The 24,403-nt window shown below is 39.0% G+C and overlaps 1 protein-coding gene across 1 annotated transcript in view; it reads left to right on the top strand.

The window, feature by feature from the left end:
- Positions 1-4,584, top strand: part of CNTN3 (contactin 3) — a 416,756-nt gene extending 412,172 nt beyond the window's left edge. The window contains exons 21-23 of the mRNA XM_062200206.1: positions 538-650; positions 2,169-2,337; positions 4,392-4,584. Of these exons, the coding sequence (XP_062056190.1) occupies positions 538-650; positions 2,169-2,337; positions 4,392-4,492 (383 nt within the window). The 3' untranslated portion in view covers positions 4,493-4,584. The remainder of the gene's footprint in view (positions 1-537; positions 651-2,168; positions 2,338-4,391) is intronic.
- The last annotated feature ends 19,819 nt before the right edge of the window (positions 4,585-24,403 follow it).

The following is a 24,403-nucleotide window of genomic DNA, read 5'->3' as shown; positions in this document are numbered from 1 at the left end:
TGTTGCAGTTTTTCATGTGTGTAGCCATTACTTCATGAGAATAAATCTAAGTAATCCTTATTTTTGATTGCCTCTCATTTTGCTCATCTTACAAGGCTGGCTTAAAAATCATCCACACTTCATTTCCTGTGACTTTAATCTGCTCCTTTGGCAATTTCTCTCAGCCTCTGCGTCAAAACAAGTTGCACTGCCTGCCTCTCTCGACTCATCAAGCCTCCCTCTAGTGGTGGGCAAAGGAATTTCTTTATCTGTCAGCCTGCCAGCCCGTCTTCTCTGAGACATTAAATGCCGTAAAGTGTGAAGTGACCTAAGGTGTATGATGAGTAGGATAAAATGAATTATCTCGCAATTAAAGTGAAATACCTTTTTAAGAGAGAGTTCGCTACTGTTATTTTTCTGATTCCATCTATAAACCGTGCATCACTAAAGAGATACTGCTCTATTTCCACTAGCGTCCTGCGCTGGTCATTTATCTGCTCCGTGTGAAATAACACTCCGTGATCACATCGGTTTTAATTTCTTATTTTGCATTTCCAGCTCCCAGTCAGCCACCAGGAAATGTTGTCTGGAATGCTACCGACACGAAAGTGTTACTTAATTGGGAGCAAGTTAAAGCAATGGAGAATGAATCAGAAGTAACAGGCTACAAAGTAAGCTGCAGTATTTGCAAAGCTTTATTGCCTTCTTTCTGTGCTTTCCAAGGGATGCTTGGATCCAGTGAAGTTTTCTAAACGTTGGCGATGTGCTTTCTGTAATCTAATTTTGACATAGATGTCAAACATTTCATAAAGAGTGGTTTACTAAAATCTCTGATTTTTAAAATACAGATAGATATGAAATAATTCCACTAACATGGGAATTTTGGACACAGTATAAATTGTGCACTAATCAATTTGCTGCTTCTGATGCTCACCTATATATTATTTTATAAACAACCAAAATATTGGCTCTGATTCCTTGATTAAGCATCCGGGGTCCATAGAGTATGGCCCTGCCCTATCTCACCAGCCTCACAAAGACTCAATCCAGCTAAGCCTTTCCATGGAAGCATTTGCTCTTCTCTCACTTCCTTGAATTTTTCCAAAGATTTATTTATTTGAAAGGCAGAGCAACAGAGAAAGGGGCTAGGGGTTGCAGAGAGAGATCTTCTATCTACTGGTTCCCTCCCCCGAAGGGCAACAATAGCCAGGCCAAAGGCAGGAGCCAGGGACTTCAACCTAGTCTCCCACATGGGTAGAGGGGCCCCAAGTACTTGGGCCATCTTCCATTTCTTTCCTAGGCTCATTAGCAAAAAGCTGGATTAGAAGTGAAGTAGGGGCTGGTGTTGTGGTATAGTGAATAAAGCTGCCGCAGCCTGAAATGGCAGCATCCATATGGGCACCAGTTCAAGACCCAACTTCTCCACTTCTGATCTAGTTCCCTGCTAATGTACCTGAGAAAGCATTGATGGATGGCTCAAGTGCTTGAGTCCCTGCACCCATGTGAGAAACCTGAAAAAAGCTTCCAGGCTCCTGGCTTCTAATGGGCCTAGACCCAGCTGTTGTTGCTGTTTGGGGAGTGAACCAGCAGGTGGAAGATCTCTCTCTCTCTCTCTCTCTCTCTCTCTCTCTCTCTCTCCCTCTCTCTGTAACTCTGCCTTTCAATAAATAAATAAATTTTTAAAAAAAAATAAGTGAAGCATCCAGGGCACACCAGAACTCCAGTACGAGACGCCAGCCTACCAATGTGGCAACTTAACCTGCTGCACCACAATACCAAACCCCCACCTCCTTGTGCAGTGGAGGATGACCCGGGTCCTTGGGCCCTGCACCCGCATGGGAGACCAGGAGAGGCATCTGGCTCCTGGCTTCGGATCGACACAGTGCACCGGCCACAGCGGCCATTGGAGGGTGAACCAACAGTAAAAGGAAGACCTTTCTCTCCGTCTCTCTCTCTCTCTGTCCACTCTGCCTGTCAAAAAAAAAAAAAAAAAAGCACCCCCTTGGCTTTGAGAACCTGATAATTCTTCCACATGCTAATCCCTAATCTGAGTCCTGTGGACAGAGCTGTGAAAGCAATTTATATTCCAGTGGGTATAAAAAGACAAACAAGATAATTTTGGAGTCACAACTTCCATGAACAAAACAAAAGAGAGCAGTATAAGAAATAAGTGTATTTGTTTATTTTAGGTTTTCTATAGGACTAGCAGTCAAAATAATATGCAAGTGCTGAGCACTAATAAAACGTCGGCCGAACTCTTGCTCCCCATCAAAGAAGACTATATCATTGAGGTCAAGGCCACAACGGATGGAGGCGATGGGACCAGCAGTGAACAGATCAGGATCCCAAGGATAACCAGTAAGTGGATGGAAATCATTCATTACTTCCTTCATTTGCATCAGTGTTGTCAGCTCCAAGAGTAAGTCAATCGTAGTGCCTCCTTCTGTTCTTTCTCCCCAGCATGTCTTTCATTCGGGCACTGAGGAGGTTTTAGAATGTGTGAGATGAGGGTGGGAGCAATTCCTTCAGATGGGTACAACATAGGGAGAAAGATAAGGATGAAAGGAAGGACATAAGAACACTTAGCAACACTTTATTAATTTTATTTTCCCCTCATTCTGCCTAAGTCTGCCCTTGAATTGTTTATAGAAACAGAATTCCCTGAGCATTTCTCAAAAACAGTGTTGAACCCTGACACTGGTTGTAGGATCTTTAGTATTCCAGTCTTTGGGCTTCAACAAACTATAGATCAGTCTTATTCATTCTTGAAGTAGAAGAAATAACATTAGTTAGGTCATAAACCTCTCACGTGTGCCAAACTGAAAGGTAGCTTTTTAGAAGAAATTTTGTTTCTAATTTCAAAGAAGCTTCACCCTAAGTTTTCCATTGAGAATGTACCTGAGACCTGCTTTACTTATGGGGATTGCACTTGGAGAGGCAAGCAGACTTTGCCATACTTAGGAGCAGCATCAAAAGAACTCGAAGAAGTTTCTCTTTATCTCTTAATTCCATTTTCCAAACAAATTTGAAGCCTGCTTGTGTTTTATCAGCGACAATGGCAGAAGCAATTTTGTCTTTTCTTGTAAATTCCATGACTGGAGTTTCAGGGCCTCCACCTGACTACTGTAGGGCCCATTTTATCTTTGTATTCAAGTCCAGTTCTTAGTGACAAAAATGACTTGATTCATTGCCCTACTTGATGTCATCAAGAAATCAAGATTGAAACTTTTGTCTTTAATCTTGCAAAAGTGAATGACTGACATTCCCAGCTTCGGAGAAGGGGAGATGTGAGAACTTGGAAGAATTTTATATTTCCAAGAAATCATAAAGACCGTCATACTTAGACTAAAACCAGCAAATGAAGCTATCCTACAAAAATGAGAACTATTGATCTTAAAATTCAGTTCTGCAATGTAAAAGTCTGTAAAAAAGTCATTCTGTGCTACTGACATTTCTAAAGCCATCTGCACTTCAGTTTATTATTATTAATTTAGGTTATAAAATAGTCAACACGTGTTTCACGTTCCCTGGGTAGTGCAAGGTATAGAGTTAGGTCACAGCAGACAAACTGGCACTGTTAAAAGAAGAAGGCGCTCTACTTTTTCAGGGACAGACACGGTTTAGCCTTTCACGGCTGCTGGGTCAAGGGCTACCCTTTCCTCTGACCTCTGCCACCTCGCTGAGTGTGCACAGTTTGGCGACTGCACAAGGCTGGCTCCCTGAAAATGGAACTTTTGTCGACTGCTTCTTAAAAATGTTTTATAATAGGCATAATAATGTAGCTGGGAATGCATAAAATAGAAACAAGCACAGATTTTTCCAGACTCTTATCCAGTGAAGCTTTCTTTAATTAAACCATTGAATTATCTCAAAATTGTTTGTGATCTAGTATAATTGTTTTCAAAATGATTAAGTTGTTTTTCCAATTTCAATTAAAGTTAAATAATACTAGATGAACAAAGCCTGGAATCACTTAAGAAAACTTAAGCACATCAGTGTCTTTATAGATACTGTTGATAACTGGTATAGCCTGCATCTATAAATAAAATGAGGACAAATAATAACGTGATCCTGGGGTATGTTCACACTATAATTTGATTTTGATCCTAAAGGCATTCCTTTTTCCTGGTGTCTAAGTCCATTCAGGCTACTTTAACAAAATATCGTGGACTGAGTATCATAGAAGCAACAGACATTTATTTACTTCTCATGGTTCTGGAGGTTGGAAAATCCAAGATCAAGATCCTGGCCTCTTTGGTGTCAATTCTTAAAATGGTTCACCTCCTAACACCATCACACTGGGGGGATAGGATTTCAACATGAGATTTCTTGGGTGACACAAACCTTTGTATGGTATGTACATTGTATATGGGTACAGTTCTTAGTAATGAGCTGTTGATCACCTTTGGCAGGTATGGATGCAAGAGGATCCACTTCAGCCATCTCCAACGTCTGCTCTGTGTCGGGCTATATCCCTATAGCACTCTTCTTTATTGTGAATGCCCTGTGGTGATATTTACTCTTTTTTAGTACTTATCGGAAAGTTCATTGGTTACCCAAAAAAAGTGCTTTCATGAAATGCAGTGATTATGCATGTGTTTTTCAACCCTGTATTTTTAACTTTCTACTTCATTATAGGTAAAATATGAATACAATAAAACAGTAAATCCTTTTAGGGGAATCTGAAATGCCTTAATATTTACTTGATAAACCAAAGGAATTTACATATTATGTACTTCAGATTTTTGATATAAATGATCTTAAGCTATGAGTTTAAGCACTGCCTATAGTTAAAGACTCACACACTCTCAAGTGTACACACACACACACACACAGGCACAGATAAACAGATGTGGTGGTTTTATTTTTCATTAATAAACTCACTTAATCCGAATGCTATTTCCTTATTATAACAGCAGTATTTCTAAGATGTAATCAGTGTCATTTTGAAATGCTGACTTAAATCCTCAAAGGTAAAAAATGCAATTTAAAAATTATCACGTTGGATGGAGGCAGGATGTGATTCGGAGAGTGGGGCTGGAAGTGGCCGTCTGGGCTCTGGAGAGTAATGTTTGGTTCAGGAGACTACGAAATGGCCGAGAGAATTTAGAAACCACTTTGCTCTCTGAATTTCTCAATTACTCATCTGTAAAAGGTGGAGATAATAATACGATCTGATCCTTCTCTGCCCCACGAATCAATCGTTTAATGATAGAGAGGAAAACATGAAAGTACTTTGGCACCCCAAATGCAGCGGGCCTGTGCTGAATGTTAGCATGAATTTCCTTCAGTACGTAGAAGTTACGAGGACCGGCTGGTTCATCGTGCATTCCACTTTCTAGAGAATGCCTTCTATTTCAATCGGTGATAAAAATTGGACGTAATCACATTTTATCCATTCTCAAAAAATTAGAACAAATTTTAAAAAGGAATTGTTTCCTTCATACCTATGAACGAGCTTTCAGGTTTTATTAAAACCTGGTGGGAAAAATAAGCAAGGACCTGAATCTCAACTCAAATATTAAACAAGATCCACAGAATCCTTCATTTCCAATTTCTGATTCCATTAAGGGGCCCTCTCCTCTTTGGGTGGTGGAGATGGTTTTTTAATGAAATCCCACCTTGTATCTGAGTGAGTCTGGCAGGCTTTTTAGTTTCTGAGTTAAATTTGTAATAGAACCATGGTGATGCTGCTGACTTTGATATGTATGACTCAGTCTTTCAATATGTGCTTTTCAAAGGATTGTTGGAGACATGACTTCATAGCAATATGTAGAGAATATATGAAAATTGGCAGATTGAGTGTTAGACATTGCAAAATCATTTTTTTTACCTCTTTCCTACCAATTTCACATTTTGCTGGAACTTGTTCATATTTCCATAGATAACAGAATTTGAGAACCAACAGTTCAGATCTCAAGAAAAAAATAAAAATTAGGAAATTCTGATATCCTTATAAAATACCACTTTACATTTAGAGATTACATTTAAGGTAATGTCATCTTACACGAAGGAGAAAAATGTAACTTTCTCTGTATGATCTGTATATAGTGTATATATCTGGAAAATAATCGGAATGGCTAGTAAATTTCATTTGACCGTTGTTATTTCCAGTCAGAAAGTGAGGAAGCACCTTCTCCAATACTTGTATTTTATGCTACATGTAATGGAGTTGTACCTTTTTATTATTTAGTAATTTCTATACTATGTTCCTATACTTTTTGTTTTCAAGATGATTATTATTTCCTGTCCTTTCTAGCAAAATATCTCCATGAGATATGTACTTTGTTTCATATTGAAAAGTATAAAATTTATCTTTAAATTCCTGTGTGTGTATCCTATGGTTATCTGTATGTATTATTTTCTATTATTCTAATAAAATTTATAATAATCAAGGCTCATATATCATTTATTGTGATGTGGTCAAATAAGAACTTCTGCAGAGGCAAAGAGGGAACCATCATAGTTTTGGTGGTGTTATTATTTCTTCTATGTTTCAAGCAAAAATTTAGCTTTCCCATTTTTTGACAGGATATTTTAAATAATATTTTTATATTGTACTAATTTAATAAAATCTGCACTTTGAGACAATACCCTCACCCCCCATATTCAAGATATTTCAACTCTGAGGAAAAGGGAAGCAGAAAACCCACTTTATGGAATTATGGTGCCTAATTTCTTTGGCTTTGTGTGGCCACAAGTGGCTCCTCCCATATTTTTGAAAAGTAGTTTCTTAAAATGTATCAGGTCCAGACCAGTGCTATGGCATAGCAGGTTAAGCTGTCGACTGCAATGCAGGCAATCCATATGGCTACCAGTTCAAGTTATAGCTCCTCCACTTCCAATCCAGCTCCCTGCTAATGTGTCTTGGAAAGCAGCAGAGGATGACCCAAGTGCTTGGGCCCCTGCACCCACCTGGGAGACCTAGAAGAAGCTCCTGGTTCCTGGCCCCTGTCTTTGGCCTGGCCCCACACTGGTCATTGTTGCCTTTTGGGGAGTGAACCAACGGATGGAAGACCTCATTTTCTCTAGCTCTCCCTCTCTCTCTCTCTCTCTAACTCTGCTTTTCAAATAAATAAAATAAAATCTTAAAAAAAGTATCAGGCCCTTCTTAGGTTTTCTCATTGTTACCAAGTTAGAGACTTGCTTTTAGGTGGTCCTTTACACATACTCTAATTATCTGACAAACATAATAGAAAAAGATTCATTTTAATTAATAAACACTTTTAAGTATTATCATTGATGTAGGGAAAATGAGAGCTAAGATAATATTTCAATCATTTTCTTACCCAAAAATTGAAAGATTTGCTTAGAGGTAGGAGAATTAAGTTAGAAGACTATACTGGTTGTGTAGATGTTTGTGTGTATGTGTGTGTGTGTGTGTGTGTGTGATTTTAAATACAGTTGTAATGGGTTTACTAGCATACCCTAAAAGGGGAAAGACCTGAAGAATACATTGAAACAGATTATACAACTGAAATATTGTAGTCCCCCCTTCCTGCCCCCAGAAAACTGGGTCTGCTCTCCCAATGTGCAACAAGCCAATCCCTAACACCAAGGTCCTAGAAGCAAGCAGGAGTTTATTTTGCAATGCACAGAGCAAGGACTCGAGTGGCTGTCGCTCCATTCTCAGGCTCTCCCAGGGAGTGAATCTAGAAAGCTGGGGTTGAGCAGTGCATGATGGACTTGTGTGTAGGCCCCTGGTTGGTCCACAGTGCTTGTGGCCTTCCTTGGATTGGTCAGCTGCCATAGGCCGACACATGCTTCTGACATTGCTGCAATGGCAAAGCGGGCTCTGGCTCATCTGGGGTCTATGCATAGATGGACGACTGCTTTGAGCAGGGCCTGGAGTTCCTGAGAAGGATCTCAGGATGGAGTCTAGTATTGGGATGTGAGCTTTTGAGGTGATCACTGAATTCTGTGTCTTGTGACCTGGGGCCTCCTAGCGCTACCCAGGCACCTGCACCACACCCTTCACTTAGTGAATTAATAGTGGTAAGGAGTGGACTTGTAATCACCAAAGTGAAGGAAGACAGAGGAGCTGCACGCTGAGGGAGGGAGCCTTGGGCCTGAGAGAGTTTCGGTCAGAGGCATTAGGGAGAGGGGCTCAGTTACGGAAACAGTTCTAGTACTGTGTCTCCTGAAGCCGGAGCTGAGTGGCAGGGGGAACCCACGGTCAGCTTTGTGTAATAGCCCTGACTTGAGAAACATTTTCCCAATGTCGTGATCATGGTCAAGTTCTATAGCCTCTCTAAGCCTCAGTTTGTCTCCTTCCTACAGGAAAGCTATCCCAGCTAAGACTGACCCTAGATTCAAAATGCTTTAAGTAAAAATTACAACAATATTTTAATTTTCACTCTGTTTTCTTTAAAAGGTTCTGCAGATTTTTGGGGGGGGGGGATTTTCAGTGATGTCATCATTTTCAATGAAAACCAAGCAGTGGAATGGTGACCTAAAGAAAATGTAAAATGGTCAGAATTTTACAAGTTCTCCTTTTCCAATTAAAATCCCCCCTGCTGTTTCATAGTCTTATAATGCCAGCTTTTTTACTTAAAATTAATCTTAATTGGGTTCATTTTTTAAAGTATTTTACTCTTTTTAAACATGAAAATTGTACTGATATTCATTATAATTTGGATACACTTCAGTAAATATTGGAGGTGAAATCAACCCACAACAGAAATTACAAAATTAGCAATTAGTAAATTGTACCATTCTTTTGAAAGAAAATATGTAAACAGACTGGAAAATGGATTGTTAAGTTTTTCTACTGTTTTTATTTAAGCCAAGTTCCCTAATTTAACATGCCTTGCTTGCATGTAGGTGATAATTACCTCTTGAACTTGATGGAGAATTAATGCACTGACAGAGAATTAAGCTTGTAGGAAAGGAATGTTCCTGTCATTTGTCAGTCTTCATTCTTATTCTTTGCTCCTACTCTGCTTGTTGAAATTATCTTAGAGTCTGATGATTCTACCTTGGTCATTAATACTGTGGGGCAGAGAATGAACTCCGTCCTTTATAATTGGATATACCCTGAGAAATTTCAGACAAATGATAAGGATGGCAAATTAGCAGATTTACTTTGTCCTCAGACAGCAGAATGTGACAGACACAAAGCTCATGTAAAATGTATATCAAGACTAGCTAAGGAGCGGATAGAATGTCTGTCCGGTGTCGTCGCGTTGGCATGTCCAAAGCGTCTAGACAAGGACCATTTCCTGCCCAAAGCTACACTTAGAGATACAGTGAACTGTTCACTGGGATCTCAATCCCTGGTGCAGTGCACGCCTTGTGCAGGGTTCATTCATCTTTGTGTGCACCTTACATACGTGATGACTAAGACCAGTGTTGTCTTCCACCATTTTCTCTTATCGTCTCCTATTTTGCTTGCTTGACTTTCCTCCCTGCTACCTCTGGAGATAATGATTATTAAGAGAGTGGGGGTATTGTAAGATGTTATTTGACATAATGATAAGCAGTAGGCCATCGGTATGGAAAATTTTGATGAATTTGGGAAGAAGGTATTATTGCCTAATGATGAAGAGTATGTGTTGCTAATCGTAGATTGGGGTTGGAATCCAAGTCATGTCCCTAAGTAACTTTGGCTTTGGGCAAGCAAGTTAATTCTTTCAAGACAACGAATGTTCATCTCAGAAATGGTACCAGTGGGAGGACCTGTCGTGTAGGGTTGCTGGATTATAGAGATACATTCACAGGAATCATTTATCACTGTTCAGCTCATGGCTACATAATAACATTTTTTAATGAGTTAATATTCATGGTGCCAAAAGTGTGGCACAGCTCTTGCAATGCCTGCATCCTGTATCCAAGTTCCAGTTCCAGTTCTGGCTTCTCTGCTTCCTCTCTAGTCCCTGCTGATATTCCCATGAAAGCAGAGAAGATGGCCTCTACCACTCACATGGGAGACTCAGATAAGTTTTCAAGTTGCTGAGTTTGGCCTGGCCCAGACCTGGCCTTTGCAGCCATTTGAGGAGTGAACCAGCAAATGGATCTATCTATATCTATCTATCTATCTATCTATCTATCTATCTATCTATCTCTGTCATATCTATATATCCATCTATCTCTGTCACTCTGACTTTCAAGTAAAATAAATTTTTTTGTGTGAGGTTAATGCTACTGTTAATAATGATTAGGTTTTAAGCTCTAATCATTCCGTAGGAGTCAGTCATAAAATACACATACCAGTATCTACCTCAAAGGATGGGTCACTCGTCCAGAGTTTCAGGTGAATCCCAGGCCTTGGGACTAGAGGTGCAAGATAAGACCCTTCCCTTTAGAGAGCTCACCTTCTCCTGACAAAATAATGTAGTAATCTAGTCCCCTAGAGCAGAGGTGGGAAACTTTCTTCTGCCAAGGATCGTTTGGATTTGTACAATCTCACTCATGGACAATACAAAATGATCAACTGAAAAATTGGCCTGTAATGATGTGTTGAATTTGTCTTAGCAGGGCTAGTCCATGGCCGGGTGTTCCCTTTCCTTGGGTGACTAGAGTGGTATTTATGGATGTAGAAAATACTTTAGAATCCATGCTCCAGTCATTATGAGGACTGAGATCCTGTTCTTTAGGTATGTTAGCACAATGCTTTGGGTATATGATGCACTGAACCTCTACGGGCTGCTAGTCTTAACTCTCAAAAAAGGACCCAAGTGGCCAGTGTCTCATAACGTTGCCACAAATAAAAGCCAGCGATAGTATTCAGAAGGATATTTAGAAAGAAAAGACCAGAAGCTTGACTGTTGCCTTTAAATAAATAAAGCCTCTGCATGACTCGATCTGTTCCTCCCGAATGACAGTAATTGGGCTGAGATGAGAGCCACTTGACCTGGCCAGGCTGGTCCAAGCTGCGGTACCATCTGGAAAGGAGTCTGAGAAGCCGAGCCCTGAGGACACAGGGTTGACTTGGAGCACAGAGCGGTGTGTTGAGTAAGAGGATCTAGTCTCCACGAGTCCTGTCCAGAGTGTCATAGAGGGCTATCTGGGAACAGAGTGCTGCTTTTGGGTTCTTATCTGGGGCTGGTTACCTCAAGCCTTCAGGAGCCCTATCTGTGAGTGACAGGCTCTGAATCAGCTCAGTCCCTTGGGTTCCTGCTACCCTATGGTCTCCCTTCAGAAACCAACACAGTTGCCTCTGCCCAGCATTGACTAGCCCCTTTTCTTTAATTAAAAAAAAAAAAAAGAATGTATTTGCGAGGCAGAGAGACAAAAACAGATAGCTCTCCCATCCACCAGTTCACACCTGTACCACCCCATAGACACCTACAATGACTACAGCTGGGCTGGGGCCAAAGCCAGGAGCCAGAATGCTATCCAGATGTCCCTCATGGGTTGCTGGGACCCAACTACTTTTTAGCCATTATTTCTTCCTCCAGGATGAGTGAGGAGCTTTTTTTCCTCCCAAGGGATATTTGGATATTTATAACATCATTTGTGGGCCATTCAAAAAATTATCAATTAAAAATTAACTTGTGTTAGATTTATTGAATTTTGAGTCCCCCTGTGTTTGCCATAGGTGAGTCACACCAAATGATTTCACAGAACTCATATGACCTGCTGATGGATGTTTCCTACCCCTGTCTAGGGTATACATCTACAGGAAGCTGGAATCAGGACTCATAGCCTGGGGTGGAATCCTGGCACTTGTAGGATGTTCCTTCTAGGCCAAGCACCCACCCTTATGCCCTTTCTTTAGGAAGAAAGCTAGCCTTTCCTTCCAGTGCCCCTCTTCTATCAGAGGAGATGATAAGGCATGCAGGGGGGACCTTTGGGAAACTCTGGCTTTCTCACTCCCAAGTTCATGAGATACATTTCACAGTAATGAGAAAGTTTTAAGAGGGACAGAACAATGGATATGGGTCAAGACTCGAGTCTAAAGAAATGGCAGAGAGGAGAACAAGTGGTAGGTATGTTTTTGAACATAATAATGATTGAAAATATTTCACACTCCACTGGCATGCACCTTTCACTGGAAAGTCATTCAAAGAAAATTTTCTTTGAAAACAACGTGTCCCCATAATGCCACACTCCAGACTCATTAAGTCCTGCAGAGAGAATTTTCTGCACAATCTCCACACTGTTTGAAAGGCAGCTAGCAGGCCTTGGGTGTTTCTGAGATGTTGGAACTTAGAAGGCTCCAAAGCAACTAGAACCGATTCGTTGCATATGGGAACTTGCCTGGGGGAAGATTTTCCAGATCTGAGCAACATATTGGTGGGAAGGAAATTGTGCAGAGCTGTGAGCTCAGCAATCTAGCCTTGGTAGCTACACACAAATTGTATTTTCGAAGTGATGATAGAGGAGAGTTGGGGAAATGATTAAGATTATGTCTTTTAGAGTCAGACAGCCGGCAAGCCCTAGATCTGTCACTCAATTCCTTAGTGCTTTAGAAGCAAGTTTCTTAACTGCTCGGAATTTCTTTCCTCACATAGGAAATAGAGGTGAGGCGTACCTGCCTCTATGGTGTGAAAGGAAGAACAGTGCATGGAGGGCCATTATCACAGCACCTGAAGAAGGAAGCCCTCGGTACCCCTTATTTATAAGCAACTTTTGCTTTCCCCCATGCAGAATATTTCAGGAATGGGAAGGTTGGTGATAACTTCTTCCTTTTTAAAGAAAAAAAATTTTTTGAGTGGCAGGGAGAGAGGAAAAGAGAGAGCGAGCGAGAGCACTCCCATGTGCTGGTTCCTTCTGCAAATGCCTTCAACACCCTGGGTTCAGGCCAAAGTCAGGAGCCAAGAACTCAGTCTGGGTCACCCACCCGGGTGACAGGGAGCCAAGTACTTGAGCCATTATTTGCTATCCCCCCATGATGCTCATTAGCAGGAAGCTGAAGTCAGGAGCCAGAGCCTGGTTTTAAACCCAGGAAATCCAATATGGCATGGCAGCATCTTAACTACTAAGCAAATCACCCACTACTGGTGCCAACGTCTTAATATATGAAATGCTTTGCCTATTTTATTCCACATTTTACATTATTTTTATTAATCCTGTGTGTAGACTTGCTTGCTGTTCAAGGTGAAAACAAGTACAGCAAATGCTATATTGAAAGGCAAAGCCCACAGCCTTTTTGTGAGGCTCACAAGGGAGATCAAAAAGGAGAAACTGCTTGTTCTCTTTTGTTGCTCATGAACACTTGCTCCAAATGATCAAATGTAAATAAATGTAGGCTGTGAGTCCCCAAGCATTCTACTCTAATTAGTCTTCCTTCAGATTAAATGGTGTTTTAGAGAAGAAAAAATCTCATAGGAATACATGGACTGGTATTCTCCCTCTTCTCTAAGACCATATACAAATCTCAGCATTTTTGTTTGAAAGCTTTTGTGTATAGATGAAGAGTAAAGTTGACTTTTTAGATTCCTTCCCCTTTTCATGAGTAAAACAGGCTTGGCCTCTTGGCATATGATCAAGCTTATTCCCATTGGTAGGGTGCTTTTAAGAATGAGAGCTGGACTCAAACATGAAAGCAGAGTTTGATCTTAACATTGTGACTTTAAGAAAAAAAATGTTCCTTAATTAGACACACTGATCTTGATATTTTTCTTTGTCATGGACAAACTTCAGATAACTTGTCATTGACCTAAAGGAAAAGTCACTTTCCCCCAAGCAGAAGAAATCCCAGGAAGGTTTGCAACCCTGAAGCTAACGCCTTGTGAGCTTGTCATAGAGGGTTGCATGCATCTAAGTACAGAAAGCTTTCATTGTAGGAAGTCTTTGAAGTCCTTCCCCAAAACACCTTCGAGGGATTATTTTCCTCTTGGCAATTTTATTTCAATTGACAAAGGAGAATTGCATGTGTTTAGGGGGTACAATGTGACATCGCGGTGCAGGTGTACACTGCAGAATGATTCAAGCAGCCTCCCACATCTCATTTATCATTACTTTGATGCCACACCATTTAGAACACTGAGACTCCACTCCTTTAGCACGTGTGAAATATTATGCTAGCCGCCATGCTCTGCAATGGATCAACAGAACTTACTCCTTCCATCTGACTGATTTTGTGCCCTCTGACTAGCGTCTCTCCTTTCCCTGGTAGCTTCTTGAGGGGAGTGTTTCCTGGGCCCAGACACCTCCTGACACAGCTGTTGGTGGTGCAAGATGCTCTTGAAGTCAGAGAGCTCTAGAAACCCAGGCCTGTCCTGTCACTTCCCCTCCCAGGACATCAAAGGTTATGATCTAAGTACTTCTGCCACAGTGGAGACTGGAGGGTACAAGAAATACATTCTGCTGGGAATTATATATCAGAAAATGTAAATGGAAGAATGAAGAGCTTTACAAACCTAAACACTGAAATTTTGTCCCTCTCCCTCCCTTTTGAATCAATCTGTCAGGGTAAATTAAGGAATCTACAGATTTTTCCCTAAAAAGTCAGATTCGGTATCCAAAGTTATAAAATACAAATGAATGAAAAATATCTGAGAAAGTTTGAAAACTTTTTTTTTAAGATTTACTTATTTATTTGAAAGGCAGAGTTACAGAGAGGCAGAGGCAAAGAAGGGGAAAGAGAGAGAGAGAGAGAGAGAGAGAAAGAGAGAGAGAAAGAGAGAGAGGTCTTCCATCTGGTGGTTCACTCCCCAAATGGCTGCAATGGATGGAGCTGCACCCATATGAAGCCAGGATTCAGGAGCTTCTTCCAGGTTTCCCATGTAGATGCCCAAGGACTTGAGCCATCCTCCACTGCTTTCCCAAGCCACAGCAGAGGGTTGTGGAGGAGCCAGGATTTGAACTGGCACCTATATGGGAATCCAGCCCTGCAGGCGGCCATTTTACCACTATACCACAGCAGTGGCCCGAAAACTTTTATTAAAGTGAGACTTGTGGTTTTTTAAAATCTTTTTAACATTTCATTTGCAGGAGAGATTTTCCATTTGTTAGTTCACTCTGCAAATAGCAGCAGTGGCTGGGGATGGACCAGGCCAAAGCCAGGAGCCAAGAACTTAATCCAGGTCTCCTGTGTGCTTGGCAGGGACACACGAGCTTAAAAATTGTGAGATTTACATCAAAGTATGTGTGAATCAGTATCAGGATATTTACTACGTTGTTGTCTGTGAAATAAAAAAAAATGTTGAGAACAATTTAAATGTCCACCAGAGAATATAAAAACGTCTAGAAAGAACTGCATTGAATGGTGATAATGGTTTCTTGTGGGCCAATATGGCATTACTAGGATTAAGAGATAGGGTCCAGGGCCGGCGCCATGGCACAATAGGTTAATCCTTTGCCTGCGGCACCGGCATCCCATCTGGACGCTGGTTATAGTCCCAGCTGCTCCTCTTCCAATCCAGCTCTCTGATGTGGCCTGAGAAAGCAGTAGAGGATGGCCCAAGGGCTTGGGACCCTTCACCTGCCTGGGAGACAAGAAAGAAACACCTGGCTCCTGGCTTCTGGCTCCAGATCAGCACGGCTCCAGCCGTTGCAGCTGTTTGGGGAGTAACCAACTGAAGGAAGACCTCTCTCTCTGTCTCTCCCTCTCACTGTCTGTAACTCTACCTCTCAAATAAATAAATGAAATATTAAAAAAAAAAAAGAGTTACGGCCCAAATCAGAACCTGTGTCATATATACTATTTCTACTAGAACAGTCACCTTAATGAAACACTGAAGTGTACATGGAAAAATATTGTTCTAAGAGTATTGCAACAACGTAATGAACACACTAGATTTGGGAGACAGAATCACAGTGTCTTAGTTTTTTCTCACCACCCTTTTAAACCTATTTTATGATGCTAAGTTTTCCTCTGCTCCAGAATAAGATTTCTAGCAAGTCCAGTGATACATCCAGTCACTTTCATGTATTTTTTTTAAGTATTTCTGTCCAAAACCAACCTGCCCAGCCTAAATCCCAACAGAACTATACAAAACTTCTTCCCTTTCTCCACTCAGGTCTGCCGCAGTCAGTCTCCCCGGCAGAGGTAACATAGTGAATTCTCCCTTAACCTCACCTGGAGTTGCTGTTCCCCCACTAACTCACTAAGCATGGCAAAGGAGCAAGAAGAATCTTAGCTATCAGCACCAACTTGGCACTAGTTTTCTCAATTTGTGACTGTAGCAGCTAAGGGATAGTTGCACATCTTTGAGACACTCCAACCAAGAGATGAGGACTGTTTCCTTCCTCTTCCATCTGAGTCAGTCAGTAGCTGCTCTGACTACTGGAAAATGAAGAAGGTGGGGCTAGGGTCTCCATGTTGGTGTCTTGGACCCTTCAACTACCAGGTAAGTCTCTCTTCAGAGCTGCCATGCTGGGTCAATGGCAAGGTCTATGGAGAGTTAACTGAGGTGCATTTCATGGTTCTTTTTTCTTTATTTTTAACATTAATCTTTGAAAACCTGGTCACAACTGAAATGCAAAAGAGGATATCAATGTCTGAATACAAATATTAGAATGAAATTTAACTGAAGTTAAGTATGGGACTATATAGTAATTGGTGCTTCATAAATATCAAAGATGAGAAAAGCACTTGAATTAAGGGTAAGAAAGGAACACATAAATAAAAGAATTCAGAAATGGAAATGATTCGTTAAATATTTGTATTTATGACTATGTGTTTATTTAAAGCAATATTAATTTGAAAAAAAATCTTTAAATTGGACATGTCAGTATGAAAATATCACTTTAGTTCCAAGACAATTGACTGTCAAATGTATTGCACAGATATGCTGGACATTTCATAGCTGTCTAGTCTGGAAGCTAATTTTATCCCTAAGAATTATTGGAAATCAAATTTAGATAGTTTGCCGGAAAAGGGTAAGCTTGTCTCTTTATCGTGAGAATGTAAAAGTTGAAACCATCTGTCAAGCAATGCCACTTAGGAATTAACTTCGAACAATTGAGAATGAAATTTTGCATGAGAGCAAGCATTAATCTGACAGCTTTATGCCTAAAATAAATAACAATATGATAGGAAATGGGGAGAGCAAGATAGGTGTGTAAACAGCCAATCTTTAAGAAAATACATTTTTTTCTTCATGGTAATTTGGATTTTCCGATTTCCAACTGGAAAGTATTCTATATTATGTATTTATATACTAAGATATATAGTACTTATTTATTTAATGGACTGTACCTTTAACACTTTGCTCAATTAGCTCATGATAGCACCTAATGTAGGGTTTATTTTGTGCTACTTTGTTTACTTAGAAATTAGGCATATATTTAACTCTTGAAAAGTGTTCCATAAATACCACCTATTATAGAAGTTATGCAAGCATCTTCGTGTAATTGGTCTACTTTTCTATTTACTCAAATGGCAGTATCTGTCTCCAGGCAGGGAATGCATTTTGTTCATCTCTGTATCACTGGCAGATAGCATACAGCTTGGTAATTGGTAGGCAATCAGTTAGCAACCAAGAAATACTTAAAGAAATAAATTCATTAATGAGAGTTCTGAATCATTCTCTCCCATCTTTTGGTCAGAGGTAATATTCTCATCTCTGTTCTTTCCTGACATCTCTGCATGAATCGTGGGGAAAGACAAGAAATGTCTTTTCTCTTTAATTAACCGAGAGCTACATAGTTTCTCTTTCCTCTAACAAGAGAAGTAAGTTAGATTCATAAATAATTAAGCACAGTGGAAATATTTTCAATGCCCATTTTTTAGAATGCCCAGGAGATGATTTGCTGAAATGCTCTGGTGTCTATGGCCTATTGTGTTGAAATATTCTAGACTCCTGATCTTCAAGATGAAGCTAATAGATAATTGTCATAGCTACTCAACAAAGCCGTTGTGAAGATTAACTCAGAATTCCTGTGAAGCACAAAGCAGAGAATCTGGCATATGCAGAAGCCAATAAACAGTTGTGATTGACACTGACTTTTTGATAGCATTTTGATAGAAAGTACTTCAGATCAGGATCCTGTCAAAGCTGGGGACAGGACATCAGTTACATAAACAGAATCATCCTGTACTTAAATTCTCCTGTGCTTTTTCCATGAAAACAAAAGCGTTTTTTTTTCCTTTCCATTTTTATTAGTGTAATATTTTCCCTACCCTGTCTATATTTAATTTCCCCTTGTATACATGACATTTTAAAAGAATTACTAATAAGGGATTTAATTGTAAAATACTGTGTGTGTGAGTATGGTTATGTTATTCTTGGATCAGCAGAACTATCATCCATCTGTGTGTTTCCTTTATTAATTATTATCTGATTATCTATTTTGAGTGGCTTTTCATTCTACGTACTAGGATGTAGGAATCAGCAAGAAAACTAACACCTTAGTCCTCATGGAGCTGCCATTCAAGGAGAAGTAACAGGAATTAACACAGTCATAAAAATTAACTATCAACAGGAAGGAAAAAGACATGTGGATCAATAATGGCAATGGGAAGAAAGGAGGATTTGGCAGAGAAGTTAGGTGATGTAGGGTTAAAAATGAGGGTCTTCATGGACGCGCTGTGGTGCAGTAGGTTAATCTGCCTGCAGTGCCATCGTCCCATATGGGCACCAGTTCAAGTCCTAGCTGCTCCACTCCCAATCCAGCTCTCTGCTATGTCCTGGGAAAGCAGTAGAAGATGGCCCAAGTGCTTGAGTCCATGCACCCGTGTGGTAGACCCAGAAGAAGCTCCTGGCTCCTGGCTTCAGATTGGTGCAGCTCTGGCTGTTGCAGACAATTGGGGAGTGAACCAGCAGATGGAAGATCTTTTTGTCTGTCTCTCCCTCTCACTGTCTGTAATAATAAATAAAATCTTTAAAAAATAAAATTTTCAAATAATTTTAATAATTTAAAAAATTTTTCTAAACTCAAAGTTGAGATGAAAGTCTTTCAAACAGAGAAATCATTAGGTCAAGGCTTTTAGGCAGAGAAACAGAATTGGCTGAAATTGACAAGAATCAGAAACCAATGGGTACTTAGAGATCATGATAAGGAAGTTGAATTTTATGGCCAATGAAAATGGAAGCAATTTAAAGTTTTAATGGTCTGATTTAATTTAATTTAAAAATGCCAGCCACTATGTGTCAAATGGATTGAAATAGGAGGCCAGTTAAGAGATAAATGCAACAGTTCCAGTGGGAATCACAATTTCTTGAAGGAATTGTGAAAAAATAATGAGAGCATTTGTAAGATTCTGGAGGTAGGACTGAAGTTTTAGTGATTAATTTGATGTGGGAAGAATTGGGGAGCCAAAAATAATGACTGCTAACTTTTGCTTTGTTTTGTGTTTTTAATCACCCAAAGTAAAATTCATAGCCCAACTCACTTCCCTATCATTAAAAAAATCCTTGCATGATGATTCAAAAAGATTTTTCTTTTTAATTTGTACTTGCTCTTTTTTATTTATACCCCAAGTTATGAATAATATCTTCTCTTTAGATATATTTTGTGCCATTATACACTTAAATAAAAGATTTAACATTGTAAACCATGATCTAGAAATCCATTCTAACCTTATATCAAGCTAAAGTTTTTGATCCAAAGTTGATTTGTACTGGCATTGTGGTGTTGCAGGTAAAGCAACCACCTGCACCCCATATGGCCTCTGGTTCATGTCCTGGCTATTCCACTTCTGATCCAGCTCCCTGCTGATGACCCGGGAAAAATAACAGCACATGACATCTCAAGTACTACAACACACATGGGAGACCTGGATGGAGTACCTGGCTCTTGGCTTTAACCTGGCCATTGTGGCCATTTGGGGAGTGAACAAGCTGAATGAAGATCTCTCCCTCTCTCTGTAATTGTGACTTTCAAATAAATAAATCTTTTCAAAAATAACTTTGATTTGTGCCTTCATTAAATTAATGCTCCTACAAAGCTTTGCTTTTCAAATGCATTTCTTTTAAAAGGATGTTTTGAATTACTTTTAAATAACACAGTTTGATGAACCCAGATGAATTCTTGTATGCATTGTGCTTCCAAGTGTGATAGGATCTGTCAGTTTACCAATGCTCCTTTGGGGACACTTGAAAGGTATGCAATACTACAAAATTTTGCAGATTTTTCAAATGCTTCTAAAGTTTATTTTCAGAAAGTTTTGTTCTAGAAAACAAAAAGCTGATTTGAATTTCTCCTAATACTTCAACAGCTAAGGTGAAGAGAACAGTCATGGGCATATTTAAATTATTTGCTGTCTCAGAATTAGTGAAATGTGAGGAATGCTTTATATATTTGAGAGTCTCTGTAGATAAGTGAGTGTATCCTCCAACTTTTGACAAATATTTGTCTAGTCTGATAAATTGTTGAATTACTATGAATATCATTATTTTAGGTAAACCTTAATATTTTTAAGGCAGTGTTTACTTTTGGTAAAAATTATGTCCATTACTTAGATATTTTGCCAGTCTCTTTTATCTGATGGTGTCTAGAAAAGAGATGGACAGTAATATATTGAACCACATTCAATTTTAACTTCACTAAATACCAAGAATGTTCCCCAAGCCAACATTTCAAGAAGCCATAGCTGCTTGCCCTTTTGCTCCTCTCTAACACAATATCAAAAACATTTCAGCTGCCAATACATGATTTCCCTTGTGACCTTTGACATATTGGAGCATATATGCTCATGCATCATTAAAGATTTCATGCCAAACCAATAACATACTTCTCTGTTGTTTTCAGATGCCTCCTAAAGCAAAAGGTTAATGATCAATAAAACGCACTGAAATGGTTCTTCTTGCTGCCATAGTTCATCTATTTCTCTTTTCCCTCATCTCCACATGCTTTTTAATATTTCCTAAACAGCTTTTGTGTTTTCATTTAATGAAGAGAAACTAATGTGCTGTTTTCTCTTCATGAAGTGGCACTCTCTCTAATAGAATTCTATCCATGGGGACCAGTTGTACACAAGATGCCTTTCATTTGCCCTGTGACAGAGCTTAACTCACCATTTGACAACTGGATTCCTTTAAAAATTAAATATTGGACCTACAATCCTCCACTTACAGGAGCTTGTACAAGGTTATGAAATAATTATGGTGGGAAGTATGTTCCTCAATCTGTATATATGAAATACACGAAACTTGTATAACTTAAATAAATTTTTTAAAAAGAAAAAAATTAAATTCATGTAAATGCTGTCTGATTTGGAAAACCATGACACCAGAATTGGGTGTTCAAAATTATCTAAAGTAAGGTGCAGGAAGTTGTAGCCTTTCCTGGAGTCAAGAGATGGAACTAAGTATTGAACTCAGGCACTCAGATGTGGAACATTAGTGTCTTCACCAGGAGGCTTCCAACCCCACCCTCTGAATCCCTTTTCTAAGTACACTGGTTTATTTGTGTGTGTACTTGTAGGTTTTTGCTTTATGAATGAGATTTCAAGGTCAAAAGTAGACATTTTAGTATTGATAAGTATTGCCAAATGACCTCCCAAATATTCCCTTTAACATTTGACCCAGATAGCCATTTCCCATGTTTTGTTTTTTATTAAAAGATTTCCTAATCCCCTAGTATCTTAGTTACTTACAATAAGTATTTATATTTACTGTCCCTCAGTATTAGTACAGACAAAGCCTCCATCTCAATTCTTGCTGCCCTGAGGTATTTAACATGTTATAAAATCATTTTCTTTACATGATAACTAAAATATAGTTAATGAATGAGTGCAACTAATACACACTCAATAACTACACTGAGAGACAAGTGGAGTGTCCTTTACAAAGTGATTTCCAAGATGCATGACAGAAACCATGGCTGTCTTCATGCCTGATGTCTTGGCTTCCCTGGAATTGGCAGTTCACCTCTTCCATCTTGGATTTGCCATCTCGTCAAAGAAATGTTGGATTAAGTCATCCTTAGTGCTCATTCTACGTTTAATTTTCTATTAACATGAAAACACGGACCTAATAAATAATATATTACTTGTTGCTAATTCTGGGGTGTCTTTTGTTTGTTTGCTTGTTTATTTTGTTTCATCACCTAATACTTCTAATTTCATCTTTTTAGAAGGCAACACAAAGTTGTGCATCATTCAACTGCATGCTGCTTCAGTGGAAGCCCCATTAGTGTCTGCCTTGTTCACTAACACTCTGTGCTCCTAGTGCACACCAGGGTTGTGATGGGTGTATGCAGTGTGTGGCACTCTGTAAGCTTGAGTCTGCCTCTGAGAAATCATTCAATAGGGCAAGCCAGGATATTATTCAACTGTTGATTTCAAAACTGAATATGCTACCATGGATGTTACAAATAGGGATAGGGAGCTTGGCCAAAATTCCTCATATTTGTCACCACACACGAAGAAGATTTTAAAAATTATAATAATCCATTTAAAATAGCTTCATATGTTTCTAAATGTAGTCATTAAGGGCATTTTCAAAATCTGGGCATGTAAAATAAGTATAAAGTTTCAAATGTAAAATAACTGTAGTATAGAATTTCAAATTTGGGCATTAGGCCAAATTCTTCAGGATATTGAATTAGTATCTTTTACCTTGGGTTTATTAAGTATTTATAATGATAGAACCCTGAGTGGCTGAAACATAACCAAGTAGTCTATACCTTGGGTTTTTTAAAAGCCATGTTCATTTAAATTTTAACTCATTTACACTATTAATACTTGATGACCTGTTACTCTGGGTGTTGAGAAATGTAACCAGTGAGCAAGGAAGAAGAAAGCCCTGCCCTGGTGAAGGTTACACTCTTGGGGGATTTTGTTCTGTCAGCAAGTGCAATGACTGAGCATAAGAAGCCTTTGCTTCCAGTGCAATCCTGAAACATGGCTGTGTCAGTATTTTTTCCTTATTGTTCTAGTAAAAGATCACTATTGTGCTTTGAGAAATTTCTTGCTCCAAAACAATAAATCCACTTTTGCTTACAACAGTGGTATTTAATCTTTGTGCATCTCAGACACTTTAAAGGTCTTGTAAAAGCAATATTCTTTTCCCAAGAGGAAAAAAAAAATCTATTTACCTCATTTAATTTTGTGCCGTTTCCAAGGTCATGAGAACACTCTAGAATCCATTCACAGAGCTAAGTAAGTAAGTTCTGACCTGTACCAGCTCCTTGATGAGTTAATAAGATTAGTGATAATGTGCTGGTAGATATTTATTGAACTATTTTAAAATTATAGATCCATTGTATAGTTTATTCATTCCTTCCGTGATTAATTCATTTGATACACATTTAATTGAATACTAATGCTTTTATGAAGCTGACACTGTGCCAGGCGACATCATTACTCTTAAGCATTTATATGATTATTTAATATGTGACTTTCATAAAGCCAATCATCAGAGCCTCTTGATTGAATCAAGTTCGACATTTATGGAAAATTCAGACTCGAATGTGCATTTGCCAGGCATCACCCCTGTCCTGTTTTTAGCAGGAATTAACCAAATAAGATGAGATTTGTTTCCTGTTTTTAACATAACTGAAACAAGAAGAATTGGTTATGTAATTATTGAAAACCTGTGTTTCCTACCAAACAAATACAAGTGAAAATAAACTGTAGAGTTACTCAAGTTGCATTCCACCGCATTTCCTTTGTGAAGTGCAAGGTTAAACATGAGACTAAAGGGGAGGCAGCCTCACATAGGCAGTTTCAAGAGACAAGTCATCGAAACCCTTGTATCCTTGTCAAGTGTCTGTTAGCATTTGAAGCACCATATTAGATAGTTCATATTTTAATTAGCTAACCTAGTTTAATTTTTCCAAGTGGCAATGGTGAGTTTGAATGTGACAAGCATCACCACTTTTAGATCAGGTCTCCTGAGACCAAATGACTCCAGAATAACAAATAGGGGAGTATCTGCCATGAAGTGAGGCATTGATTTAAAATCAACACACTTAGGGATCTCATGGTTACAAATGAGGTTTTAGTCCTGGAACTGCCTCTTTGTGACTTAATCTTTACTTTCTGTGTATTATTCCTATCCGTTACTAAGTAGTCTTAAGAAACATGAAACTTTCCTTTTTGGGGTTACTAACTTCTTGGAGCTTAAATCCAGAGAGATTATTTGATTTTCCAAGCTCACAGCATTTTTTAATACCAAAAGTTACCAAAAACTATAAGTCTCCATGTAGGACTGTCAATAAATCATTATCTCAAAAATACTAAAAGGAAATGATTGATTTTTATTCAATAAAAATGCATCAGGGAGGGGGATGCATATGTTAAAATTTGTTTTTGTAAGTTTAAATTTCTAGGGTGATTTGAGTCATCTGTTATAATTATTTCCCTCAAATTATTTTGGCAATACATATCACCAAACTCTAAACAGCTGAATAAATGATAAAAGCTTACCATTCTGGATTTAGTTGCTAAAAACATAACAGATGAGGAGCAAGGACCCAACCTTTTTGCCAAAAAATAATAAAAAATAGTAAGATAAAGAAATTCATATGCAGCCTAGCAAGAAAGTCCTGAGCTCAGACCAAAAATTGAGTGAAGGCTAAACCCAAGAATAATTGGAATACTGAAGCCAGCTTTTACCTTGAGGCACAAGTGAATCACAGTGTTTCT

Source organism: Lepus europaeus, chromosome 9, assembly GCF_033115175.1.
Source record: "Lepus europaeus isolate LE1 chromosome 9, mLepTim1.pri, whole genome shotgun sequence".
NCBI lineage: Eukaryota > Metazoa > Chordata > Mammalia > Lagomorpha > Leporidae > Lepus > Lepus europaeus.
The sequence above is the reverse complement of the archived record's forward strand: the minus strand, read 5'-3'. Positions and strand labels throughout refer to the sequence as shown.